The 24,899-nt window shown below is 38.9% G+C and overlaps 1 protein-coding gene across 2 annotated transcripts in view; it reads left to right on the top strand.

Moving 5' to 3' along the window:
- Window positions 1-6,731: 6,731 nt before the first annotated feature.
- Window positions 6,732-24,899, top strand: part of Ykt6 (YKT6 v-SNARE) — a 56,225-nt gene continuing 38,057 nt past the window's right edge. Inside the window, exons 1-3 of one of the 2 annotated variants that reach the window (XM_068228318.1) lie at window positions 6,732-7,237; window positions 7,341-7,441; window positions 21,814-21,984. In XM_068228318.1, the coding sequence (XP_068084419.1) occupies window positions 7,051-7,237; window positions 7,341-7,441; window positions 21,814-21,984 (459 nt within the window). In that variant the 5' untranslated portion in view covers window positions 6,732-7,050. The remainder of the gene's footprint in view (window positions 7,238-7,340; window positions 7,442-21,813; window positions 21,985-24,899) is intronic. The other variant, XM_067149823.2, reaches the window with a different exon arrangement.

The raw sequence follows: 24,899 nt of genomic DNA, 5'->3' as shown, positions 1-24,899 counted from the left end.
GGGCCTCTAGGTAAAACCTGTTATACGCGGATTCGTTACCCGCGATTTCCCATATACACGGTTTTGGTTTTAAGTCTAGTCTTGTCAGTTAACAGTGCGTGGAAGCTACAATGCCTTAAAAACACGGAGCACTCTTCGCCGGTTTACCCAAAATATGTCGTTAAATTCTACAGTGTGGGTTGCCTACCTTTCAGGTTCATGTTTCACTTTCAGTCCAACCCTTGAACGCAGTCCTTTACTCATATTGCATTTCTTCCTAACCACTACCAGGGCTTGCCTTCTTCAGACTTGTTTCTTAGATTTCTCGCATCCGTCATATTTCAGACACGCGTTTCCAAGTTTCTCCAATCCTGCATATCAACGGTATGAAATCATCTGTTCAGCCCTTGCGTCTAGATTCCTATTGGCTGCTCTGTTCCACTCACTTCCTTGACACTCTCTTACTAACGGCTAAATCCTCATAATATTCAGTGAATTTTCCCCGCCTCAACGGGATTCGAAATCCAGCATTCAGTATCTGCACTCCAGCAACTATACATTACGTCAGCATAGTGGCATTGAGCAATCTAACTGGTGAGCCCACTGCTACACTGGGGCGAAGCGCTGGTAATTTCACGATTGAAAAAGCCTAAAAAGCTTAAGCGTTTTTTAACATTTGCAACCGATGAAATTAAATTATGGTTTCCTTCTAGGAACCTTATTTTTGATGTCTAATATAATTAGAAAGAATGCCTTCCCAAAGCTTACATGCAACACATGTCAAAATTACTGGCCTGTAATTTTCAGCTTTATGTTTATCGCTCGTTCATTTATACACAGGCGCTTCTATAGTAACTCTCCATTCATTTGGTATATCTCCTTCATGCAAAAATAATCAAATAAGTAGGTACTTCAGATATGGTACTATATGCCAATCCGTTGTTTTTAGTATGTCTCCAGAAATCTTATCATCTCCAGTCGCTTTTCTAGTTCTTCAACGGAAAATACAAGATTATTTTCCAGCGTCTTTTTGGTACAGCACACTCAATACTCAAGGTGAGGTAACGAAGTACGACTTGGGAATTCCCAACGGTGCAATTTTCCTTTCAACCGCTTTGTTGACTCCTGATGTACTCGCACAACGAATCAGCGCGCCATGCAAATACGTATCCCATTTTAAAAAAGGTTTGAATATTATTGCGCAAACTTCCACAAGATATCTCGATTATTTTCACTAATGTGCTACCTAATATTTAAAGTAAAATTACAGTAATCTGAAGCCTCACCACAGAACAAATAGTTAAAACCTTGTTGAGTATATGTGACACTTTGCGAAATATCGCAAGTTATTGGTTACCAGCGCACCTAGCGGGATGGCCTTGATACTGAATGCAGTAGTAATACCAAGGAGCTAGAAAGAAGACTTTAAGGTGGCTAACGCATGGCTAATGTGTACAGTCTAACGTGGCTGTTATAGCGCTCTGGGTGGTACCAAGTCGAAATAGCTACGCCATATTCAAGCGCCATCCATATAGTTCCCTCCGCTTACAGTACTTTACTTTTAATAGGTTAGATCGAACAAATTAATTGCATAAATTATGCTCTCTACGTGTGCGTCTCACAATTGCATAAATTGTACAGAAAACACAAAGGATATAATATCATATCTCAAATAAGTTTTTACTTTAGTAAAGTAGGCCAACACAGTTGGCGAAGAGCAGAATTACGTTGCCCGTGCTTGTAACACAATTCAGCAGTGTACAGAAGGCCTACTCTTTTATTTTCATGTAGGAAATGACCAAACAGCGAAACACTAACGGTTTCCTGCCTGTTCCTGCATATTTGGTATATGAAGGTGTTCAAATACGTCACTTTTGTGTCAGTAGATTTACCTGCCCGTAAAGGAACACCGGCGTGACAATACTCCGGCTCCTCAGCTTCGCCGAAAACCGTAAACAGTCGTTGGTAGGACGAAAAACCAATAACACTATTTAGGTACGGTACTATTAAATGGTATCCTACAGAACACATTACCTGGCATTTTGAAAATAAATATAATAGCGAACAACGATGATACAAGACGCTTGCTGTCCAACGCCACACCTAAAGTATTTTGAATTTCCTAGTCACCTCATTACCTCTGTCTACGATACAGAGTAATATGAGGACTTTTAGTCCTATATCACTACTACTACTGAGCGAGTTGGATACGTGGTTTGCGGCATATAGCTCTTACCTTACTTTCGGGATATAATGAGATTGAATCCCACTGTCGACAGCCCTGATAGAGGGTTTTCTGTGGTTCCCATTTTCACACTAGGCAAATGCGTGGTCTGCTGTACCTTGAGATCACTGCCACTTCCTTCGTAGTTCTAGCATTGTCCTATCGCACACGGGTGCAATATAAGGCAAATAAAAAGAATCGGCATTACCAGAATCTTCGTCCAAAAATGTGGAAGTGAATTATTCATATAAGTATATGATTAAAGATCATTAATACAAGGACGGCTGTCGTCTTTTAAAACAATTATTTTAAATTGCTTATCCTGCAAATTCTTGTCCTGATTTTATTATTATTATTATTATTATTATTATTATTATTATTATTATTATTATTATTATTATTATTATTATTATTATGGGATACTTTGTTACACCATTATTCACTTCAAACCTCGTACTCCACGGCTCTAAAATACGGTACTTATTATTCGTAAATTTTTTTTTTTGGTTTTACATTCCACTGACTACTTATTCGGAGACCGCGAGGTACCGGAATATTGTACCGCAGGAGTTCTTTTATATGCCACTCAAGGCTGACGGATTTGACCACTTTCAAATACCAGTACCACCGGACTGAGTCAGGATCGAACCTGCCAAGTCGGAGCCAGAAAGCCAGAGCATCAACCGTGTGAGCAATTCAGGCCGGCGACATTATTATTATTATTATTATTATTATTATTATTATTATTATTATTATTATTATTATTATTATTATTATTATTATTGCTTAGTGTCCGGCTGCTTTGCTGAATGAACAGTTTGCTGGCCTTCGGTTCAGAGGGCCCCTGATTCGACCGCGTTGAGGATTTTAACTGAGTAGTTCTATAGTTAATTCCTCCAGATCGGGGACTGGATAACCATCTTCATCTACAGGCAACAGAATAAACTAAAAATTACCACAAAAACACGCAATAGTGAATACAACAATCCACCTAAAGTTGGCGTCAGGAAGGGCAACCGGCCGTAAAATTGGGATGAATTCATATTTAATGCCGATTCCAGGTAACTGAGAAGAGACCAGGAAATGTTTCTGTTATTATTATTATTATTATTATTATTATTATTATTATTATTATTATTATTATTATTATTATTCAAGTGATAGGCTATGAATTATTTCTCTATGTTGTTATATTATATTGTTCAAGGTTTTCTCTTCTACATTTTAATTCTCTATAAGTAGGACTAAATTTGTTTAATTGCAATGTATTGTGATTTCTCTTGTAATTACTGGAAAAGCGTTAATTTTCTATCTTTGTGTGCTTTCCTAATTAAGACAACTGTAATAATAATAATAATAATAATAATTTCGTGTGGCTGTTTCTAGCCGAGTGCCGCCCTCGTAAGGCCCTCTGATGAGGGTGGGCGGCATCTGCCATGTGTAGGTAGCTGTGTGTTGTTGTGGTGGAGGATAGTGTTATGTGTGGTGTGTGAGTTGCAAGGATGTTGGGGACAGCACAAACACCCAATGCCCCCCCCCCCCGGGCCATTGGAATTAAACAATGAAGATTAAAATCCCCAACCCGGCCGGGAATCGAACCTGGGACCCTCTGAACAGAAGGCCAGTACGCTGACCATTCAGCCAGCGAGTCGGACGAAACAGCCTGTGTACTTGCTTCAATCACCACGCCTACTTATTTTGATCGCTTAGAGTGTGGCGGACGCGGCGTTATAGTAGATTAGTAGATTCAAATGTAGTGGTCCAATAGGCTACCCACTCTATAGTCCTCTTTCTAGCTCGTTGAGTAATACCGACCAGCTGATGTACCGTGGTGTGAAATGTTGTTTTTGGATTTCCATTAAGAAGACGATTTTCGTGAAAATTTAATTTTTCGGTGACAAAAGTTTTTGGAATTACAATCATACAAGTACTGAACTATGTTAGGTAAGGTCTGTGCTGTTTTTGGCTGCAATAACCTTGAACTTGTTCAGCTGTCGAAACTTTTCTTCCGCTTTCCTGGAGGCAATACAGTGTAAGTAAGTTCCAAGTAAGTTCCAACATTGTAAAATATTAGCGTACACATCATATTAGTTTTAATATTTAGTTGTCAACATGTATTCCCATCTTAGATTTAATTATACATGAAGGAAATTGAAACAAAGTACATAAAACATACTTCTTCTTCTCCTTCTTCTACCTTTAACGCTTTTCCCACATGTGTGGGGTCGCGGGTGAAAGCTATGTTAAACCGTTGCCTACGAGCTACGAGCTACGGTCAAACATAGGATTTGGCATTTTTTTTTTTTTTTTTTTTTTTTTGCTAGTTGCTTTACGTCGCACCGACACAGATAGGTCTTATGGCGACGATGGGACAGGAAAGGGCTAGGAGTGGGAAGGAAGCGGCTGTGGCCTTAATTAAGGTACAGTCCCAGCATTTGCCTGGCGTGAAAATGGGAAACCACGGAAAACCATTTTCAGGGCTGCCGACAGTGGGGTTCGAACCTACTATCTCCCGAATACTGGATACTGGCCGCACTTAAGCGACTGCAGCTATCGAGCTCGGTGGCACTATTTTACGGATGGATGCCCTTCCTGACGCCATCCCTATATGGAGTAATATGATCACTAGACCTTGGATTTTAGGGAAAGACCTATTTTGCTTTTGGAGAGATCACTTAAAATGAAGTTTTATTTACACGTTTCTTGTAATAATAAGGTTAGGAAGGGTGGTCCTGTAGTGCCTGAATGACGTTAGAACCTATATTTGCCTATATTCTTATAATTCGCATTTTCATCTCTAAATCGGTTCAAAGCTTTTACTATATTCGGAGAAAATAAAATATTTGCTGACTCGTTTCAGTATCTTAAACAAAATTTTAAAATCGGAAAGCTCTAAGCCCCACTCTCCGGAAAGCCTTAAGAACCTCCTCCAGCGAATACTCCGCAAGTCTGTCACCAGGCAAGATACAATATCCATTGAACTGGTGGAGAAGAAAAAAAGAACCCTCCATTTAATTCTGTGAAAACATTCTGGTATTCCTGTTTGCTCAGTATATAAATTGTGCCGAAAGTGTCAGGTTCCAACTCGTCTTTATTTAAAAAGTGGTTACAGGTTTTTTTTCCCTTTCCACTCTATAGAGATCAGTGCCCCTTTCACATCGGGTGTTAAAAAATATTTTGTGGCATTTATAGCAAAGAGGTGAGTAAAACATGATTTACATTCCCCCCTTACGGGTTATTAACAATTTAGCAAAATAAACATTGTATTTTAATTGATGGTCCGCCTCTGTGGTGTAGTGGGTAGTGTGATTAGCTGCCACCCCTCGGAGGCGCATGTTCGGTTCTAGAATCGGCCACGAAATTTGAAATGTGGTATGAGGCCTGGAACAGGATCCACTCAGCGTTGGAAGTTCAAGTGAGTGGAAGGGGGTTCGATTCCCTCCTCAGCCATCCTCGAAGTAGTTTTCCGTTATTTCCACTTCTTCTCTAGGCAAATGCCGGGATGGTACCTTACTTAAGGCCACGGATGCTTCCTTCCCTCTTCCCTGTCTATCCCTTCAGATATTCCCATCCCCACAAGGCCCCTGTTGAGCACAACAGGTGAGGCCCTCTTGTTGAGGTACTGGTCCTCCTTCACAGTTGTATACCCTGACCAAAAACCTCACAGCCCTTGAGGCGGTACAAGTTGGATCCCTCGCTTAGTCCGTGGGAAAATCCAACCATGGAGGGTAAGCGGATTAAGAAAGAACAAGAAATTTTAACTGAAGCCTATTAAAATTCGTAAAATTGAAGCTGCCTAAAAATATTTTAGAACCGATTTGAGAGTACCTATATTTTAGGCAGCTAAGTTACATTTTAGCACTTGAACATCCCAGGTCTAGTAATCACTTTTGCATGTTTCTGTGGTGGTTGGAAGTGTAGTGTGTTCTCTGAATATGAAGATAATAGTGTTGGAACATACACAAATGCCCAGTTCCCGAGCCAGAAGAATTAATTAGGCGCGATTACGATCCCCGACCCCGCCGGGAATTGAATCCGGGACCTTCTAAACAGAATGCCTCAACGCTGACCATTCAGTCAAGGATTGGTACAAAACGTAATCATTATGGAGTTTCTTTAATTCTGTCAGTATAAACATTCATCTTTCGTAGTAGAGCAAAGGAAAAATAATTATTTAGTTTCATTTCTATCAATTTTATATGCAACTTTTGTATTTTTATACATTACGCTGGCACAGTCTTCGAGTATTAATGTTATGATCGAAGGGCACAGTAATGTGATACGGTACCTATAGTTAATGATCAGAGATTTGGGGGGAAATAGGAAGCATAGAATTAGGATTAAATTAAATTAAAACTACCGCTTTACAGGGTTTTCTTTATTTTCCGTTATCTTTTGGGAGTTTCTATCAAATACAGTAGAAACTGTATTTGTTTCTATGCTGATGCTGTAGCCAACTTAACCATGACAAAATTAAAATCAGAACCATCTACAGTTAGTCGGCTATGATTAAAGTCATAAGAAAATTGATGTTTGCTATCCTGTAGATGTAGAATCTAAAAATGTCAGCTGAAGTGTATGTGAGTCCTGTGATGTGTCAGTAAAGAAAGAAAATGTTTTTACAAGCGAAGTTTTGTTCTTAAATCATTTCGTGCATTTATATACCAACGGACATACTTTTGTGAAGATCAGTATTTTATATTGGTGATAGTATTCAATCTCTCAAAGTGTTGAAAATTTTAAAAGTTGTAAATTAGAAATCAATTTTGTTATTCATCACAGTTAGGACTCGAAATAACGTTCTCTCTGGTCGTGATCTTCGTCGCATTTATATAAAAGCTTCAGTGATGAAATTATATGCATTGAATGTGTTGTACAAGGGCCCGAACAGTGCCATTTGGCTGAAATCAGCATATGATCTCCAGTCATTTAGCTTTTTTCAGAGAGGAAGTGTGCAGGAATTTATGGCATTTGTTAGTAAAACGATAGTAGAAAGAACTCATACTCCAGCAAGACAGTCTGTCAAAGAGGGAGGTAAGGTTATGTATGCCTAAACCTCAGAAAGACGTATTTTATTGTAGGCGTAATTGAAATTCATGGTATGAACGAAAGTACTACATCTGTGTTTTTGTTCTAGAATACATGAGTCATGTATATGTGAGAGCTGACAATTTGGCCGGTGTTGTGATATCGGACTACGAATATCCTCACAGGGTTGCTCATACATTAATAACTAAGGTAAGCTTTTGTCAGGCATTTTTGTTAATGTTTCATGTTTAGCCTATGCTTCACTTCTTATACTTCATGTTGAACTTCATTTCTTATAATCATGTTGTATTAGCCTTTTGCTGATTTCCATTTTCTTATCAATACTTGCATTCTTCTTGTTTGTTTAATGCCCTTATTTAACAGAACAAACAATATTTTGATTGGTTGCCAAGCGACTTGGCTGCGCGGTTCGGGCTGTTAAATTGCATTTGGAATTGGTGAGTTGGAACCATATTGTCTGTAGCCCTGAAGATTGTTTTCTTTGTTTTCTCATTTTCACATTAGCTGGAGCTGGGGCTGTACCTGAATGAAGGTCGTCATAAGGCCTGTCTAAGTCAGTGCAACGTAAAGCCAATAGCAAAACAGATAGGGTGTATGACCTAGATGTTAGGTCCCTTTAATCAACAGGCATCATCAGTATATATATATTACTATAGTTCTATGTATATAACTATAGTAATGGAGCACAGATAGGTCTTATGGCGATGATGGGATAGGAAAGGGCTGGGAGTGGGAAGGAAGCGGCTATGGCCTTAATTAAGGCACAGTCCCAGCATTTGTGTGGTATGAAAATGGACTACCACGGAGAAAAAACCATCTTCAGGATTCCTGACAGTGGGGTTCGAACCCACTATCTCCTGAATGCAAGCTCACAGCTGCACGCCCCTAACCGCATGGCCAGCTTGCTCCGTCTTGGCAGGTTCGATCCTGGCTCGGTCCTCTGGTATTTGAAGGTGCTCAAATAGGCTACATCAGTCTTGTGTTGGTAGATTTACTGGCTCGATAAAGAACTCCTGTCAGATAAAGTTCCGGTATCTCAGCATCTCCGAAAACTGTGGAAGTTGTTAATGGGACGTGAAAACCAATAACATTATTATTTTCTAAGATTTCAAAGAAGGGAATTTATCAAACATATCTCTTAGTAAGTTATTCCAATCCCTAATTCCTCTTCCTATGGAAGGAATTTTTGCCCCATTTCATCCCCTTGAATCCCAACTTTATATTGTGATCATTCCTGCTTTTAAAAGCTCTGTTCAGGCATATTCATTTACTAATGTCATTCCATGCCATCTCTCCACTGACAGCCTGGAACATACCACTTAGTCAAGCAGTTTGTCTCCTTACTCCAAAATCTTCCCAGCCCAAACAAAGACTGTAACATTTTTGTAACCGTACTGATTTGTCTGAAATCGCCCAGAACAAATTGTGTTGCTTTTCTTTGTATCCTTTCCAGTTCTTCAATCAAGTAATCATGTTGAGTGTCCAGTACAGTGAAACCACACTCTAATTGGGTCTTACCAGTGCCTTATACACCCTCTCCTTGACATCCTTACTGCAATCTGTAAATACCCTCATAACCATACGAAGAGATCTGTAACCCTTATTTAATGTACCGTGTGGTAACAATATACACATAAAAACAATAACATAGTAACAAACAAGCAAAGGAAAGATAAAATACACAAAACAAGGATGATTAAAGGTAATATGAATAGACAGACAACAGGATGTGGAAGATGCTGGACAGCCCTTCCGGGGCTGTAACTTGGTACGGGTTCTTCAGCAAAACTAACAGTTTCCTTAAAACATAGTTTATTAAAAATTCCTTAATAGCCTTCAAAAATTTGATTTTAAAATGTACATAGCTTAACTATATTAACATACATTGGCACAGTGCTCAACGGCACTCAGAAAATGATTTGAAGATATTAATGTTGTTAATCTGAAATCATTGCCTGCCGTACAAATGAGGTGACAATTGAGGTCTAGGACTAGAAAACAATAAATATTACGTTAAGTTACTAGGTACCTTTAAAAAAAACCCATTGAAGGTGACCAATCAACTTGACAGCCTTGTATACTGGGGCCATTACCAACTCTTCATTCATTTGGTATCGCTCCTTCATGCAAACAGTAATCAAATATTTCATATATGGCACTGTATAACCGGGCCTACCATAGGGTGTTCAACCAGTCTTCATCACAATTTTACTGCGCAGACCAAGATTCCATTTTATTAATAATAATAATAATAATAATGAACTGCAGATCAAAAATCCCCCCCGTTTACAGATGCAACCCCAAAGATAATTTTATATGCATTTTATAAACTGGTACATTTACAACTTTCTTAATGTGATTACTTCATAAGGTAGGACCTACATTTACTCCATTTAAAACTGAGGAGACTTTTCATCTTGCTGAGCCGGGCTGTTTGGTTCAGATAGTTGAGGTGCTGGCTTTCTGACCCCAACTTGGCAGATTCGATCGTGGCTCAGTCCGGTGGTATTTGAAGGTGCTCAAATACGCCAGCCTCGTGTTGGTTGATTCACTGGCATGTAAAAACTCCTGTGGGACTAAATTCCGGTACCCCAGCATCTCTGAAAACCATAAAGGTAGTTAGTGGGACGTAAAGCCAGGAACATTATTATTATTATTATTATTATTATTATTATTATTATTATTATTATTATTATTATTCATCTTACAGCCTGACTTTTCACCCTGTTTATCAGCTTACTCTTGTCTGCCATCCATCTCACAACTTTGTTGAGGTCTTTCTGGAATTGCTCACAATCATGTAACTTATTTAATACTCTGTACCAATGGCGGTGATAAGGACCCCGCGGGGCAGGGTGGCCCGTGACTGTTTCTTAATTCTGTAGCTGAAGAGTGATATTTAGATATTGATAAAGCTGCAGCACACAACACAGTATTATTCGTATTACAGAGAGTTATTCCAAACCTGGCTGTTGTAATGCAGAGCTTCTTTCGTCAATAGGAGTACGGTAGTTATTTCTGAAAGAATGTGGGTTTCCCAAGCTGTTCCAATAAAAACCATCCCTTGCTGCCACTCACAACAATCAACAAGGCTTTTAAAGTAATTAGCCAGATCTGAGAACCCAGTAGTCAACTAAGATGCGATTATTTAACACTAAATACTGAAGTTTCCAGCCTGTTTATAACTCTTGGCAGTCAGTGTAACAAAGTAGGCCTACGAAACATGGTTGAGTTGTATATAGTAGTAAATTATTTGGTCCTAGGAATGAGACTATTTCTTAATATTGTGATGGTTAGCCCGCCTGGTGGCCATGATCGTTAAGGCGCTGAAGTCTAAAAACGGTCTAACACTGAGGTTAGCCGGTTCGAGTCCCGTTGGTCGAAAAAATTTTCACCATCAGAATGTTGGCCGGCAGGGTAGGGGAGGTGGTGGTATACAATTTCTAATCACTAGATTGCGTGCCAAAAGCCTGGATTAAATTCCAAACCTCTCCGCAGTGCTCATATGGAGTGAGGGCATATGACGCTGTTGATGGTGATTCGTCCGTCGGATGGGGACGTTAAGCCTTGAGCAGACCCCTTGGTGCTATTCGACAGGAGTAGGCTATGTGCCGGCACCGGGTTTCACCCTCTCCCTACTATCATATATCACGTCATTCATTTCATCTCTCATTAACTCCTCTGATGAGGTTGACGTCAGGAAGGGCATCCGGTCATAAAAAACCGCCACGACAAATTCATCTCACCTCATACCTGACCCCGTAGGGAAATGGGACAAGGGTTTGACATGTGATGGTCAGCATGTTTTGGTTACTACCTAACTGGAATACGTATTTTTTGGTGTGTGCGCTTGTGTATCATATAAGTGTATTATTTTAATTCCTTCGGATTTGAAAACTAAATTGTGTAACTTTATTATTATTATTATTATTATTATTATTATTATTATTATTATCATCATCATCATCCTTGCTGTTCATTGTAATAATATACAACCTTGTACTACGAAATAATCTTGTAACTTTCTTTATCAGGAAACGAAGGGCCCATTTTCAATTATTGCAGCGTGTGGGGGCAAGCTTCTTAGCGCCGCTACTGCTCTGTACATTATATCATCATCAGCAAAAAGTCTTATTTATGATTCCAGTTCTTTACTCATATAATTTATAAAAGAAAAAATAGAGTTGCATTAATTTAATAGATATATATATTTACCAGATATTGTAATAGTAATTGAATATAGGCTGAGAAGTGATATTATGGATGCGGAAATTTTCTCGCAGAACTGAGTGTTTATCATAGAGACGGGTTAGGAAAGATAGGGGGAGTATTCATACTGGTGAAAGAAGAATTTGTTAGCTATAAAATTGTTAAGGATGAGAAACATGAAATTCTGGGTAAAAATAATGGGCAAGTTTATGTATTTCAGGCGTAAGACCTGGCAAGGCTGGGGGTTGCAACTATTTTATGGTCACTTATACCCTCTGTCACTTCAGTTTCTTTGTGGAGCTCATCTGGTTCTATCAGAACCATGTATAAAATATGTTTACCCTCTAGTTGGTTCAGTCACTTTCTGATTCAGCTGTCCTTCCCATATCAACTTATTCACCATTTGCTAGTCATGCTTTCTGTCATTTGCATTCTCTTCCCAGTTAATATTTGGTAAATTGAGATCATCTGCTACAATATTGTTGCTGTTTGTGTCATTCCCCACATAGCTGATTATCTTATGAAATAATTCCACATTAGTTTCAGGACAAACGGTGATAAACATTAAGCGACCAGTCACCTTGTGTTGTTTGTAAGCTCTTGGAAAGCATTCTTTCTGATTATATTGGACACTGGTTTGATAGAAGGTTGTTCGGGTTTAGGAAAGGTTATTCCAGTGACGTTCAACTTGTAGAATTCCAGCACGATATTCCATATATTTTAGATTCAGAAGGTCAAATGGAATGTATTGCTATTGACCTATACAAGGCTTTTGATAGGGTAGATCATAGGAGATTACTGACGAGATTGAGGGCTATTCGACTATTCAAACGTGTGGTTGAATGGGTGGCTACATGTATAGAGAGTAAAGAAGTTAGAGGATTATGAGCAACTACAAAAGGACTAGACAACATTGTGAGATGGACAGCAGACAATGGTATGATTATAAATGGGATGAAAAGTCAGGTTGTACGCTTCACCAAGAGGAAAAGTCCTCTCAGTTTTAATTACTATATTGATGGGGTGATAGTATCTCATGAGGATCAGCGTAACTTTCTAGGTGGTAATATAATGATCTTCATTGGTGTAATCACATTAACGAGGTTGTAAAGATAGGGTGCAGATCTCTTCACATGGTTATGAGGGTATTTAGGGGTTGTAGTAAGGATATAAATGCGAGGGCATATAGATCTCTGGTAAGACCCCAATTAGAGATTCTATTTATGGGACCCATACCAGGGATACTTGATATGTGAACTGGAAAGGATCCAAAGGAAAACTGCACGATTTGTTCTTGGTGATTACAGACAAAGGAGTAGTGTTACAAAATCGTTACAAGCTTTTGGTTGGTAAGACTTGGGAGTAAGGAGACAAGCTGCTTGACTAAGTCATATGTTCTGAGCTTTCAGTGGAGATATGGCGTGGAATGGCATTAGTAGACGAATAAGCTTGAGTGGAGCTTTTAAAAGTAGGAAAAATCATGTGAGTGGGGCTTTTAAAAGTAGGAAAAATCATGTGAAGATAACGTTGGAATTCAAAAGGACAACTTGGGACAAATGTTCATGTATAGGACGAGGAGTAAGGGATTGGAATAATTTATATTGGGGCTGTACCTTAATTAAGACCACGGCCACTTCGTTCCCACTCGTAGGCCTTTCCTATCCCATTGTCGCCATAAGACCTATTATCCGCACACTTTATGTTGGTGCATTTACACCCTAGTGCTGAATCGGTCGACCTCGGCGATCTTCGAGATTCGTACTGGCAACCTTTGAAACACAAACTATGAATCGCTTAAGCATCGTTGTGCGACATCTGGCGTACACTTTACGTACTAGTACTGTTGTTGTTTACACAACAAATCCAAAGTATAGAATTCATGCTAGGAACAAGATTCGCATCGAGAAATGTTTTATAATGTTATACAATGTGTATGTGACATAGTTGTTGGCTTAAGATGATAACGGTTTAGAAACTTCGTATCGATCGATCATATTCTCGATTCAATTCAGATTTCATTTTCCTTCGGTTGGCAGCAGTATCGATACCGGGACACCTCCCTCCTTACTCCTCACCCCCGTACACAAATGCACCAACATAAAGTGTGCGGACTATATCTGTGTCGGTGCAACGTAAAACAGAGTTCTAGAAAAACAAAAAAAGAATAATCTAAGGGAAATGTTCAATTAATTTTGAAGTTCTTTGAAATCATTTAAAAAAGAGTAGGTAAACAATTCATAAGGAATCTGCCACCTGGGCGATGGTCCTAAATGCAGATCATGATTGATTGACTGATTGATTGAATAACATAGGTCCAGTAACACTGCCGCTTCCTTCCAACTCCTAACATTTTCCTATTCCCATCGTTGACATAAAACCTGTTTGTGTCAGTGCAACATAAAGCAGGTTGTAAAAAAAAAAATTTAAAAAAATATATTTATGGAACTGGAAAGTTCTGATGCAGCTACAGCAATTACATGCAAAATGAGCTTTTTCTCAAAACTTTTTCAATATTCAGAATGTTGTGCAACAGTTTTTGCCTGATTGTCTTCAAATGTGGCATACCTATACCATGTGAAATGCATAAAAGTTGGTATCTATTTTGAAAGAATAATATCTGACAGATATATCTTGAGTCAAATATCCTCTTCAGTCCCAAAGATTATTACTGATGCATGGAAAAGCTGTTTATTTATAAGATTTTGGGCACAAAAATGAGACAAAAGTGCAAAAAAAAAAAAAAAAAAAAAAAAAAAAAGTCTCAATCAGGAAAATCTTAGTGGCAAGTGTAGTCACTAGTTTTTCAGTTTTGTATGAACTGGCATGTTTTATTACCATAAATATTAATGGACAGATATAATACACACAATTTAATAAAAATTAAACTTTAAACAGGCACAGAAGTGAAAAATAATACAAAATTGTAAAAATATCCATCATGCAGTTTTAAAATTATTAGAAATGGAATGTTTTTAATATCATGAATGTTTATAATTCAGACATGTATCGTATCTAAATTTATAATACTTAATTAACTGTAACCCAGCACGATATATAAAAACAACATATGAAGCAAATAATATTGAAAAGGACATACCGAACAGGGAACAATATTCGAAACACCCATAATTTCTTTTCCCATTTTAAAATGTCTGGAATCATGTTAGCTTCCCAATTGTGTATTTCTGGGTTTAATTCAGTTTCCCTTTTTAAATTTCTGGGATCAAATTCTTTTCCCATTTTAAATTTCTGGGATCCGTTTCTTTTCCCATTTAAATTTGTGAGATACATTTCTTTTCCCATTTTAAATTTGTGAGATCAGTTGCTTTTCCCATTTATCATTTCTGGGATCATGTTAGCTTCCCATTTTAAATTTTGGAATCCTTTTCTTTTCACATTTTAAGTTTGTGGATCAATTACCTTTCCCATTTTAAATTTCTCTGATCAAGTTCTTTTCCCATTTAAAATTTGTGAGATCACTTTCATTTTTCATTTTCTATTTCTGGGATCAATTTCATTTCACAATTTTCTATTTCTGGATCAGTTCAGTTTCCCATTTTATATTTTTGGGATCATTTGTGTTTCCCATTTTACATTTCTGGGATCAGTTTCATTCCACATTTTAAATTACTGGGATCAATTTTTTTCCCCATATTAAATTTCTGGAATCCTTTTCACATTTTAATTTTGTGGGATCATTTTCCTTTCATATTTTAAATTTCGGGAATCAATTTCTTTTCACATTTTAAGTTTGTGGGATCAGTTTTTCTTCATATTTGCTATTTCTGGGGTCAGTTTCTTTTCCCATATCAATCAGATGATAATGATGATAATTGTTACGGAGATATCCGTGGTAGGTAGAGGTGAAAGAAGGTGCGGGTGTGAATGGGTTTCAAGCTACGAAATTAACGTGCAATGTAAAATTAATTTAAAATTTAACTAGGTTATATTTTCTTTTCAAAAACAAGAGATAACAATCATAACAGGTACAGAGTAGCAAAAAGTAGGTACAATATTACTGGATTCGGGCTCAGTGCCCTTACTTCATAACTCTTGGGCAATCAGCCCCGCCTTACTCCAAAAAAAAAAATTAGCCAAGGGGCAGAAAACCCCATTCATGCCCAGGAGCACTGGCTCCAAACATTACACATAAAGCCTGCATGAGGCATACAGAAACAAATTTCAAAGAGCGATCCGCTCTCAAAATTGTAAGCCTATCACAAGGCCACACCAAACTCTACCTTCAAGCTGTCCTCTAAGGACGTATTCACAGGGGTAAAATACCCAACCTACGGAGGTCTATTACATGAAAAGAAGGTTGATTACATGACCTCTAAAATAACAATTTGAGAGGAGGCCATCTTGCACTCCTAATACACTTTGTTTTTAAAACCTAATCTGGCTCTGGGCCGCTAACGCAAGGGCTAATCCCATACTACAGAGGTGACTTAGAGAAGAACACTTTACATTACATAAACGAAGAATAGTTTGAGAAAATAAGTTCACCTCAAAACAAATGTGAGTGGGAGCTCGAGAGGGTTAGCACTCTCTATCCCAATATGTAGCTTTACAAGAAAAAGATGAAAAGAGTAATTACATTTTAGGAAAAGGTTACATGATGGAAATGCTTCGAACCCGCCGCGAGTGTTAAACTGCCGACCTAGCAAGAAAAGAAGTTATTAATAGGCCATTACCTGGTGTTGAACGGCTGAAGAAGAAAGAGGCGCTTCCCGCCTCCTGCTATGTACTTAATACACTGAAAGATGGAACAGAAGTGGCCCGGAGACCCCAAAATCAGCAGTTTAAATACTCTCGCGGAAGTTTCTAGGCGTTAGGGGAATGAAAACACCCGCCCACAATGTTTTTATTGGATAGGACCCCGCAACAGATACAAGTTGGGGGAAGATACACCAGATTGGTCAGAAATTACTAAAAGAAATTCGGGATTGGATAAATCTAAAACAAGGGGAAAAAGAGGGGTATACAGCCAACTTAAACAATAACAGAAAGAAATTTAACAAGAAACAAACTTTTGAAATAAAAATTTCTCCAACAAAATAGTTCTTTGACTCCGCACTAGGGTGCGCTATTGTTGATCTTCAGTAGTGTCCTCTAGAAGAGAAAGTTCACACTTCTTACTTCAAGCGAAACAAAAACACATCAAAAGTGACACAGTTCAAAAACTCAAAATTTTCCACGTGGTGACATCTTCTGAGAAAGTAGAGAATTAATAGAATAGATAAAGTTCAACCTTCCTCCAGAAGAGGAGTTTCAACTGGCGCAACTTTTAAATAAACGGTGTAGAGGTGTACCGCCCGGTACAGACCTCCCCCCCCAAAAGTTCCTCCAGGGGTGACACATGAAATCAGTTTGAAACAAAGTCCAAGTAATGATGTTGATACGAAGATAGATAGCAGAAGCATTTACAAGATTTCTTAATTCAGTTTCAAAATGTTGTTGTTGCAGGTGAATGAAAGTCTTTATGTTTGTAGAATTTGAATTTCTGAAGATAAACTTTTAATACTTAAAGGTGAAGAAAAATTTTGCAATGTCCACCAAATATTGTTGTTGAATTCCCAAGTATAGTTATTGCTTATGGTGACTGTCCATGTAGTTGATGTAGATTGAGTCGGATGGCCAGACCGGCCGTTGCAGCTTGCGTCCAACGGAGGCCGCTCGGACCCCTCAAGTACCCTGAGATACCGCTCGCCCGCACTATGAGGGGAGCAGAGGTGTTGAAGTACGCCGTGCCCGCGGTGAACAGATACAGGCTGCGGGCATGTAGCAGGTCGTGCGCCGCACATCAGCCTTGGCCGGGAGGAGAACTCCGGCTCGCCGTGCACATGTCGTCCTCGCTGGAGAGGAGGGGGCCCATCCCCCTCCCCAGTCGCTGCACGGCGCTGCGCGGCTGCGGGGGCGCTGAAACATTAAAGCTAGGCGGCAGAATTGTGTTGGACTATCATCTTCTTTGAGGGTACAGGCTTGTGGAGAGGTTGAGGGGCCAGCGGCGTGTAGATATCCATGGCATTTACTATTATGAAGCCACAGTGTAAGGAGGAGCAGGAGACGGGAGCGTGGTAATGGCCGTGGCAAGAACAGGATGGCAGTTTAACGGGTCGGGGCAGGTTTTACACAAGGCTTACATTTAAAACCAAAATATTACAGAAGGGGCAGAATGCCTTAAAAGTGAAACTCAAAAAAAAATATAACCTTCATATCCTTTCAAAATAATATGAAGCAAGTTAACACAGAAATTACACCGGTTTCACCTGGGACAGGTGAACTCTAAATATCCTCTCGGTGGCTGGATTACTTAGCAATAAGGTAACCGGCGTAAGAAAATCGAGAATGATACAAGGCCCATGAAATCTGGGGGCAAGCTTGCCCGCGGGAACAAAATTTTTGACCATAACCTGGTCACCTACCTTCAAAGTGGTGGGTCTCCGTCCACGATCATACCTTTCCCTAACCTTTTCATGAGATACTTTAAGATTAGCTTTAGCCTTCTTCCAAAGATCTTTAATGTTGTCCGGATCTATTGTCTCGGGCAGAATGTCATTCAGAGACCAGAGGTTAGAGAGCGGCGTGTTGGGAACGAACTTAAACATCAAAGAAGCTGGAGTAAATTTGTGTGATTCATGAACCGCCGAATTCAGCAAAAGCTAACCAATGCAGGGACGTGTCCCACCTAGAATGATCTTCATGATGATAGGCAATAAGTGCGGACCTGAGATTACGGTTAACCCGTTCAGCCAGAGATGGTTGAGGGTAATAAGCAGATGTAGTTACATGAGAGATGGACAAGTCAAAACAGAATTTACGAAACAGATTTGATGTAAAAGCTTTAGCATTATCAGATACAATGTATTGGCACGGACCAAAAGAAGCAAAAATAGAATTTAGGCAAGTAATGGTGGACTGAGCAGTAGCCAGCTTAGTCGGAAATAACCAAGAAAATCTAGTAAAGCCATCTACGCACACAAAGATGAACTTGTTAGCATTACCCTTTGACTGGGGGAAGGGTCCTACATAATCGATATACAGGCGTTCCATGGGGCGCGACGCTTGATGCGAAGACAAAAGGCCTACCTTGGTGGACATGGTGGGTTTACTAAGCAAACAAGATTTACAAGCTTTTACAAGTTCACGGATTTCACCGTCCATACCTTTCCAAATGAACATTTCACGAATTTTTTCACGGGTTTTAAAGATTCCAAGATGCCCTCCTAATGGGGTCTCATGATAATACTTGAAGATCATAGGCACAAGAACCGCTGGCACGACAACCTTCATCATCTTATCATGCCTCGATGGGCAACATAAAACACCATTCCTCAGAACATAAGGGACGACATGTTCCCCAGAAGAAAGGGTTTCCATTATCGGACCCAGCGTCGGATCTTCACGTTGGTATTTCTCGATATCCCTAAAGAGCATGGGAGCATCTGTTAGGATGGCATTAACCTCAGATAGTATGGACTCGGAAGGTGATGAACTGTCGACAGGTTCATGGGTCTCGACGTCGTTAGAAAACATACGGCTGAGTCCATCAGCAACAACATTTTCAGTACCTCTGATATGTCGTACATCGAATTGGAAGGCAGAAATACGGATGGCCCAACGGGCTATACGACCAGTACGACGCGGCCTACCTAAGACCCAGCTTAAGGCTTGATTATCTGTCTCCAAGTCGAATTTGACATGTTCCAGATAGAGACGGAACTTTTCTAAGGCAAATAAAACTGCCAAACCTTCAAGCTCATATATGGAGTACTTTGCTTCTTGAGCCGAGAGAGTCCTAGATGCATAGGCGATGGGGCGCCTCCCTAGTTCAGTCTCTATTTCTGGATCAGTTCAGTTTCCCATTTTATATTTTTGGGATCATTTGTGTTTCCCATTTTACATTTCTGGGATCAGTTTCATTCCACATTTTAAATTACTGGGATCAATTTTTTTCCCCATATTAAATTTCTGGAATCCTTTTCACATTTTAATTTTGTGGGATCATTTTCCTTTCATATTTTAAATTTCGGGAATCAATTTCTTTTCACATTTTAAGTTTGTGGGATCAGTTTTTCTTCATATTTGCTATTTCTGGGGTCAGTTTCTTTTCCCATATCAATCAGATGATAATGATGATAATAATGGATAACATTATTAACTCTTGTTGAAGATCAATAAAAATTAAAAGGTAAATACAATAATTTGTATTAATATATTATCCTAATTATATATTATGATAATTAAAAATCCTCTTTCCATAATCACAAAACTAATATGTTGGTGAAAATTAACAATTATAGTTGAGAGGATCACTGGGAGCAGCACTTGGTCAGTAGTAATACTACAATCTGCTTTCTCTCATGCCGTATGAAAAGTCAAGGTTAGGTCCTGAGGTATTGTATGTGATACCTCAATAAAGACTTGTAACTACAGACATGAAAAAAAAATTTGTGAAATAAGTACCAATGCATGATTATCCAAATCTAATGCACTAGTTTTCTCCGTAATATTGTTTGAAATATAGGAAGTTTGTTATAATTACCTCTAATTCGACATGCCATATCCCAATGCAGTTCATCAGCTGTATTTCATACTAACCTCCACTCTGTTTTGGCGGGCAGTAAGCTCCAAACAAATGACAGTCACAATGCGCTACGAGTTCCGAGAGAATGACACTGCGAACCTTGTGAAGTTTGAGCGTGCCATAGACTCGAAAATCATTCAGAACCCAGGGTATCATATAATACCTCGGGCCTGAAGAGGATATGAAAATTTGAGAATTTCTGAAAAGAATGCAAAAGAATTAAAAAATCATTTAATAACATCAGTAATGTAATTTTTTAAATAATAATACCAATGATTATTCATATACCCCTAAGAACTATCATAAAAAGTTAAATAAAAACTTAAAAAATGGTACATAAGAGATGTTTTGAAATAATTCAAATTATTTTTACCAATCGTTATAAATCTGAAACTATGTTACCAAAGTGTTCCAATGTTTAGAATAATCTTAATTTTGACAACATAAATGTGAACTCCTAAAGTATGGTGAATATTGAGCGAAAATTTCGAGAATTATAAACTCAGTAGGGTCCTCCCTTAATTCTACCCCTTTCCTTACAATACTTTTCAAGTTTAGCAGTAATAACATATCATCCTTACTTGACTTCCATCTCCCTGTACTCCAGTAACACTGGTTTACTGCAAGTTCATCTTCTCTCCATTTCTAATCTTTTCTGAAATTACATCTAATAAGAATTCATTTTCAATGGTAGACTGATGTTGTTACCCATCCCTCTTTGCTATTCATCATGGGTATCGGTATGTGTACCCCCTCAAGTGTAAAAAATATCTCAAGGGTATTTACAATTTAAAAACTTTTTCATTTGAAACACTGAATAACCAGCCAAGTTTAGCTTCTTCAGTTATAAAAGACCTCAACATAAGGAAATATAACACAGGAGCACCAGTACCTTTTCTCTTCCTTTGTCTGTCTTCCTCTTCAGCAGTTATTATCTGGGCAGCTAGTTCATTTTTATTTCCGCCTAGCAGAACATACCTTTAGTTGATGGGCCGATAGTTGACGATGTCATTGACTTCTGCTCCCACCCATTAATGACTAGGCTGTCATTTTTTAGTCACTGGTATTGAAATGAGTTTAGTTAACAATTCTGTTAATAAGTCTCCAAAGGCCTCTCGGTACAATTTATTCATGGTCACCTGGCACAAGAACAAAGAGATCAACTGTGCCACATGAAGTATTAAAAAGAATTTCATCCGATGAGTCGTGGAAGCTGTGGTTGATATGATGGGAAAACTCTGCACTGTTCATTTTTGAACACTATGTCAAATGGATAGTAGAGATAATGTGCCTGTGTGGACACACAATGCATTCACCAGAGTTCTTTTACATGTTTGCATGACATCGCTCCATGCCTGGCTTCATTCGTACCCATTGGGATGGCTTGCAGTCATCCATCTAGCTGATGATTAAGGTACTAAATCATTCGTTTTAAGTTGCAGCAAGCTCCACACATTCTGGTGTCCAGTTTGTGAATTCCAAGGACCTCCAAGAATTGGCCAAACATCCAGTTGGACAGTGCTCAGCTTTAACTGTTAATATTTCAGTATATTAAGTGCTTACTTAGTAGCTAAGATAAAGGGCAAAAGTGGTTCAAACATATTTATTCTCCTTATGCTAAATATCATTGGCATTTTTGTGCTCCCCTAACATATTTCTTCCAAATTTTTGTTTGCCCAAGTGTTATAAAACTTGTAGCGAACCCAAACAATTTTCAAAATCATTATTCTATTAATTTGCTTGTGTTTATTCAACATGTTTCAAGGTCCTTGATGAATTTGCCACAAAAGTTCCATCATCATCTTGGGCCAGTGGCACAGAAGCATCAATAGCTTTCCCTCAACTAAATCTCTATCTTGCCAAATATCAGAACCCTAGAGAAGCAGATGCAATGACAAAAATTCAGGAAGAGCTTGATGAAACCAAAATAATATTGGTAAGTAGAGTGAGTTTCATTACTGTGAATGTGTTATCCTTAGTGGTTTTCTATTTTGGAAAAGAAAATTTTACAATCTAGCAGTTTCATTTCTTTCATTTCTTTCATTTGGTCCACTTGTCTGGAAATTTTCTTGGTAATGAATTATTCTTTTTTTAACTTCAGCTTTCTTAGTGTTGAGTCTTATTTCCTTTTATGCTCTCATTATTAAGTTTGTAACCTTTAACAGGCGGGTTAACACTCAATATGATTAAAGGAGGGATTTTAAAATAAAATATGAAAATAACTTTAGAACCTTCAAGACATGTTGCAACATAAAATATTATAAACCAGACAAGGAAACACAACAACTACGGATAGGATAATGGAAGAGGCGTAGAGCCCTGCGATTTAGTAAAACGTATCTTTTCTCGGAAAGGTAATTTCCCTAGTAGCCAACCATTTATTTTAAAGTAATAACATATTTAAGACCCAAGAAAAATTTAAAACAGAACTCTAATTAGAGATAATCAAAATGAAAAAATGAATGTACCTTGTCATACCTTGAGATATGCACAGTACGCTAAAATAATTTTTTATAAATTACAAGTTCTTTGGCACTAAATTTACGGATATTGAAACCAATCCCGATGTTACGTTGTTTAACCTGAGGGCTAGTGCCATTCTACACAAAACAAGGGACCTTGTGAAAATTCATCCAAACTAATGGGTGAAAGAAACACTTGTCATCACTGAAACACTTCGGTAAATGACTGAATGAAATCATTTTCGTTAGAGTGGTTAAACAGAACTACTAGATGGCAAACCTGATGGATAAAATTAACATTAGTACAGTAATGGTTAAGAAAAGGGTTTTGCCTCCAAAGAAATTGTAGATCAGGCTGTTCCTGCTGAACTGCTCATCAGTGAATAGCTGCCTTGCACGAGTAAGCCTACAACATGCAATACAGCTTTGCTGTGGGGTAAGCTGTCGTCACGGCCATTCTTCAATGTTGGATCTCCAAGCATTGATCTGTCTTTACATTTTATTTGATTCATGGCCAAAAAAAGTTGCTTGTAACAATATGTGGACCCAAACATACACATGAGCTGTGCTGCATTCTTGTGCTGCCTGGGAAAGGTTTCTTGGGGCAGTGAACGATACCATCGTGACAGATCCAGAGTGTTGTAATATCTGTCTTTTAGTAGGGTAGAATTTTGTAAGTCTCTTGTTTCCAACTGCATTGACGGTGGCTAGTCATCTGGACTAACTGAGAAAGGAGTGCTGAATAATCCCATTTCTTTTTCACAAATATCAAACTCTTGGAACCTCATTTCAAAAGACTGGAAGAGCCTTGTGATCTTCGTTAGATACTTGTCCAAAGAGATCTCAGGAGACATGTTTAAAGAAGCAAGATGAATGAAAAATGTTAAATCTCTATTTCGAATCTGCCGCTCAAACAAACCAAGCTTTTCTGAGTTTATCATATATATCTACGATTAATAGATCTATTCCTTGCAATGACGTATTCAGGTGGTTTAGGTGCATTGTTATATCTGCAAGGAAAGCCAAGTCTGCTATCCATGTTGGTTTCATTTCCAGGAAAAGATTGGTTTCTTCGCGAGTGGCAAAAAGCACGTCAATAACTTTTCCCCGGCTTAGCCAGCGAACAGTGCTGTGGTAGGGTATATTCCTGTAAGCCACTTCGAGATATTTTAAAAGAAACCTTTAAACTGATGATGGTTAACCCTGTGACGCCGGACAAAATTTACATGTCATTACAACTTTCATAACAGATTCCAGTTCCACTGTTCCAGCACAAAGTACCTCTTGGTGAATAAAATAGTGAATAGTCACCATGTCCTTGCTGAATTCACGTTTACTTTATTTTTTATCCGAGAGACCAACCCCTGCTCTCGCACAACAGTTTGTGGCGTGCCGTCTGAAGCCACTGAATGGAGCTTTTCCCATGGTAAGCTCATGTTGTCCACAGATTCACAAACCGCCTCAAATATATCTTGACCATTAGCAGTGTAATCCGGTGGTACATCTAAGAGTTCCTCCATAACTTGCAGTCCCATGTTGGAACCGCGCACAGATATACACTGATCAGCCAGAACATTATGAACACCTACGAACTATCGATATAAACCCATCCAGGCGATAGCAGCATCGCCTGACGAGGAATGATTGCTAGTCAGACACACATACGGTGCATGTAGTATCAGTGAGCGGGCTGTCCGTGTGTAGAATGGGGAAGGTGCTTGATTTATTTGAGTTTGACCAAGGGCAGATTGTGATGGCTCGGAGACTTGGCACGAGCGTTTTGGAAACTGCACGACTTGTCGGGTGCTTGAGGAGTGCTGTGGCGAGTGTCTTCAACAAGTGGTGAAACCATGTCCAAATGTTGAGGGGTTGGGCGGCCACCCCTCATTGCAGACATTGTAGGCTGGACAGACTGGTCAAACAAGACAAGCGGCAAACTGTGGCGGAACTAACATCAGGCTTTAATGCTGGGCAGAGTACAAATGTGTCTGAACACACAGTGCACTGAACACTTCTAAGGATGAACCTCGGCAGCCTACGACACATTCATGTACGAACGTTAACACCATAACATCAGCAACTATGTCTGAAATAGGCACGTGACCATCGTCACTGGACGTTGGCGCGGTGGCAGAGCATTGCATTGTCTGATGAATCCCGATACCTTCTTCATCATGCTGATGTGAGGGTGCAAATCTGTTTTCTTCCAGGGGAACAGCTGCTTGATACCTGTACTGCGGGACAGATTCAAGCTGGCGGTGGCTCAATTTTGCTCCGAGGAACATTCGTGTGGGCATCCATGGGTTCAGTGCAGCTCATGCGAGGCACCATGATGGCCGAGAAGTATCGTACATTGGTTGCAGACCACGTACACCCCTTCATGACAATC

This window comes from Anabrus simplex, chromosome 6 (genome assembly GCF_040414725.1).
Source record: "Anabrus simplex isolate iqAnaSimp1 chromosome 6, ASM4041472v1, whole genome shotgun sequence".
NCBI classification, from domain to species: domain Eukaryota; kingdom Metazoa; phylum Arthropoda; class Insecta; order Orthoptera; family Tettigoniidae; genus Anabrus; species Anabrus simplex.
The sequence above is the reverse complement of the archived record's forward strand: the minus strand, read 5'-3'. Positions and strand labels throughout refer to the sequence as shown.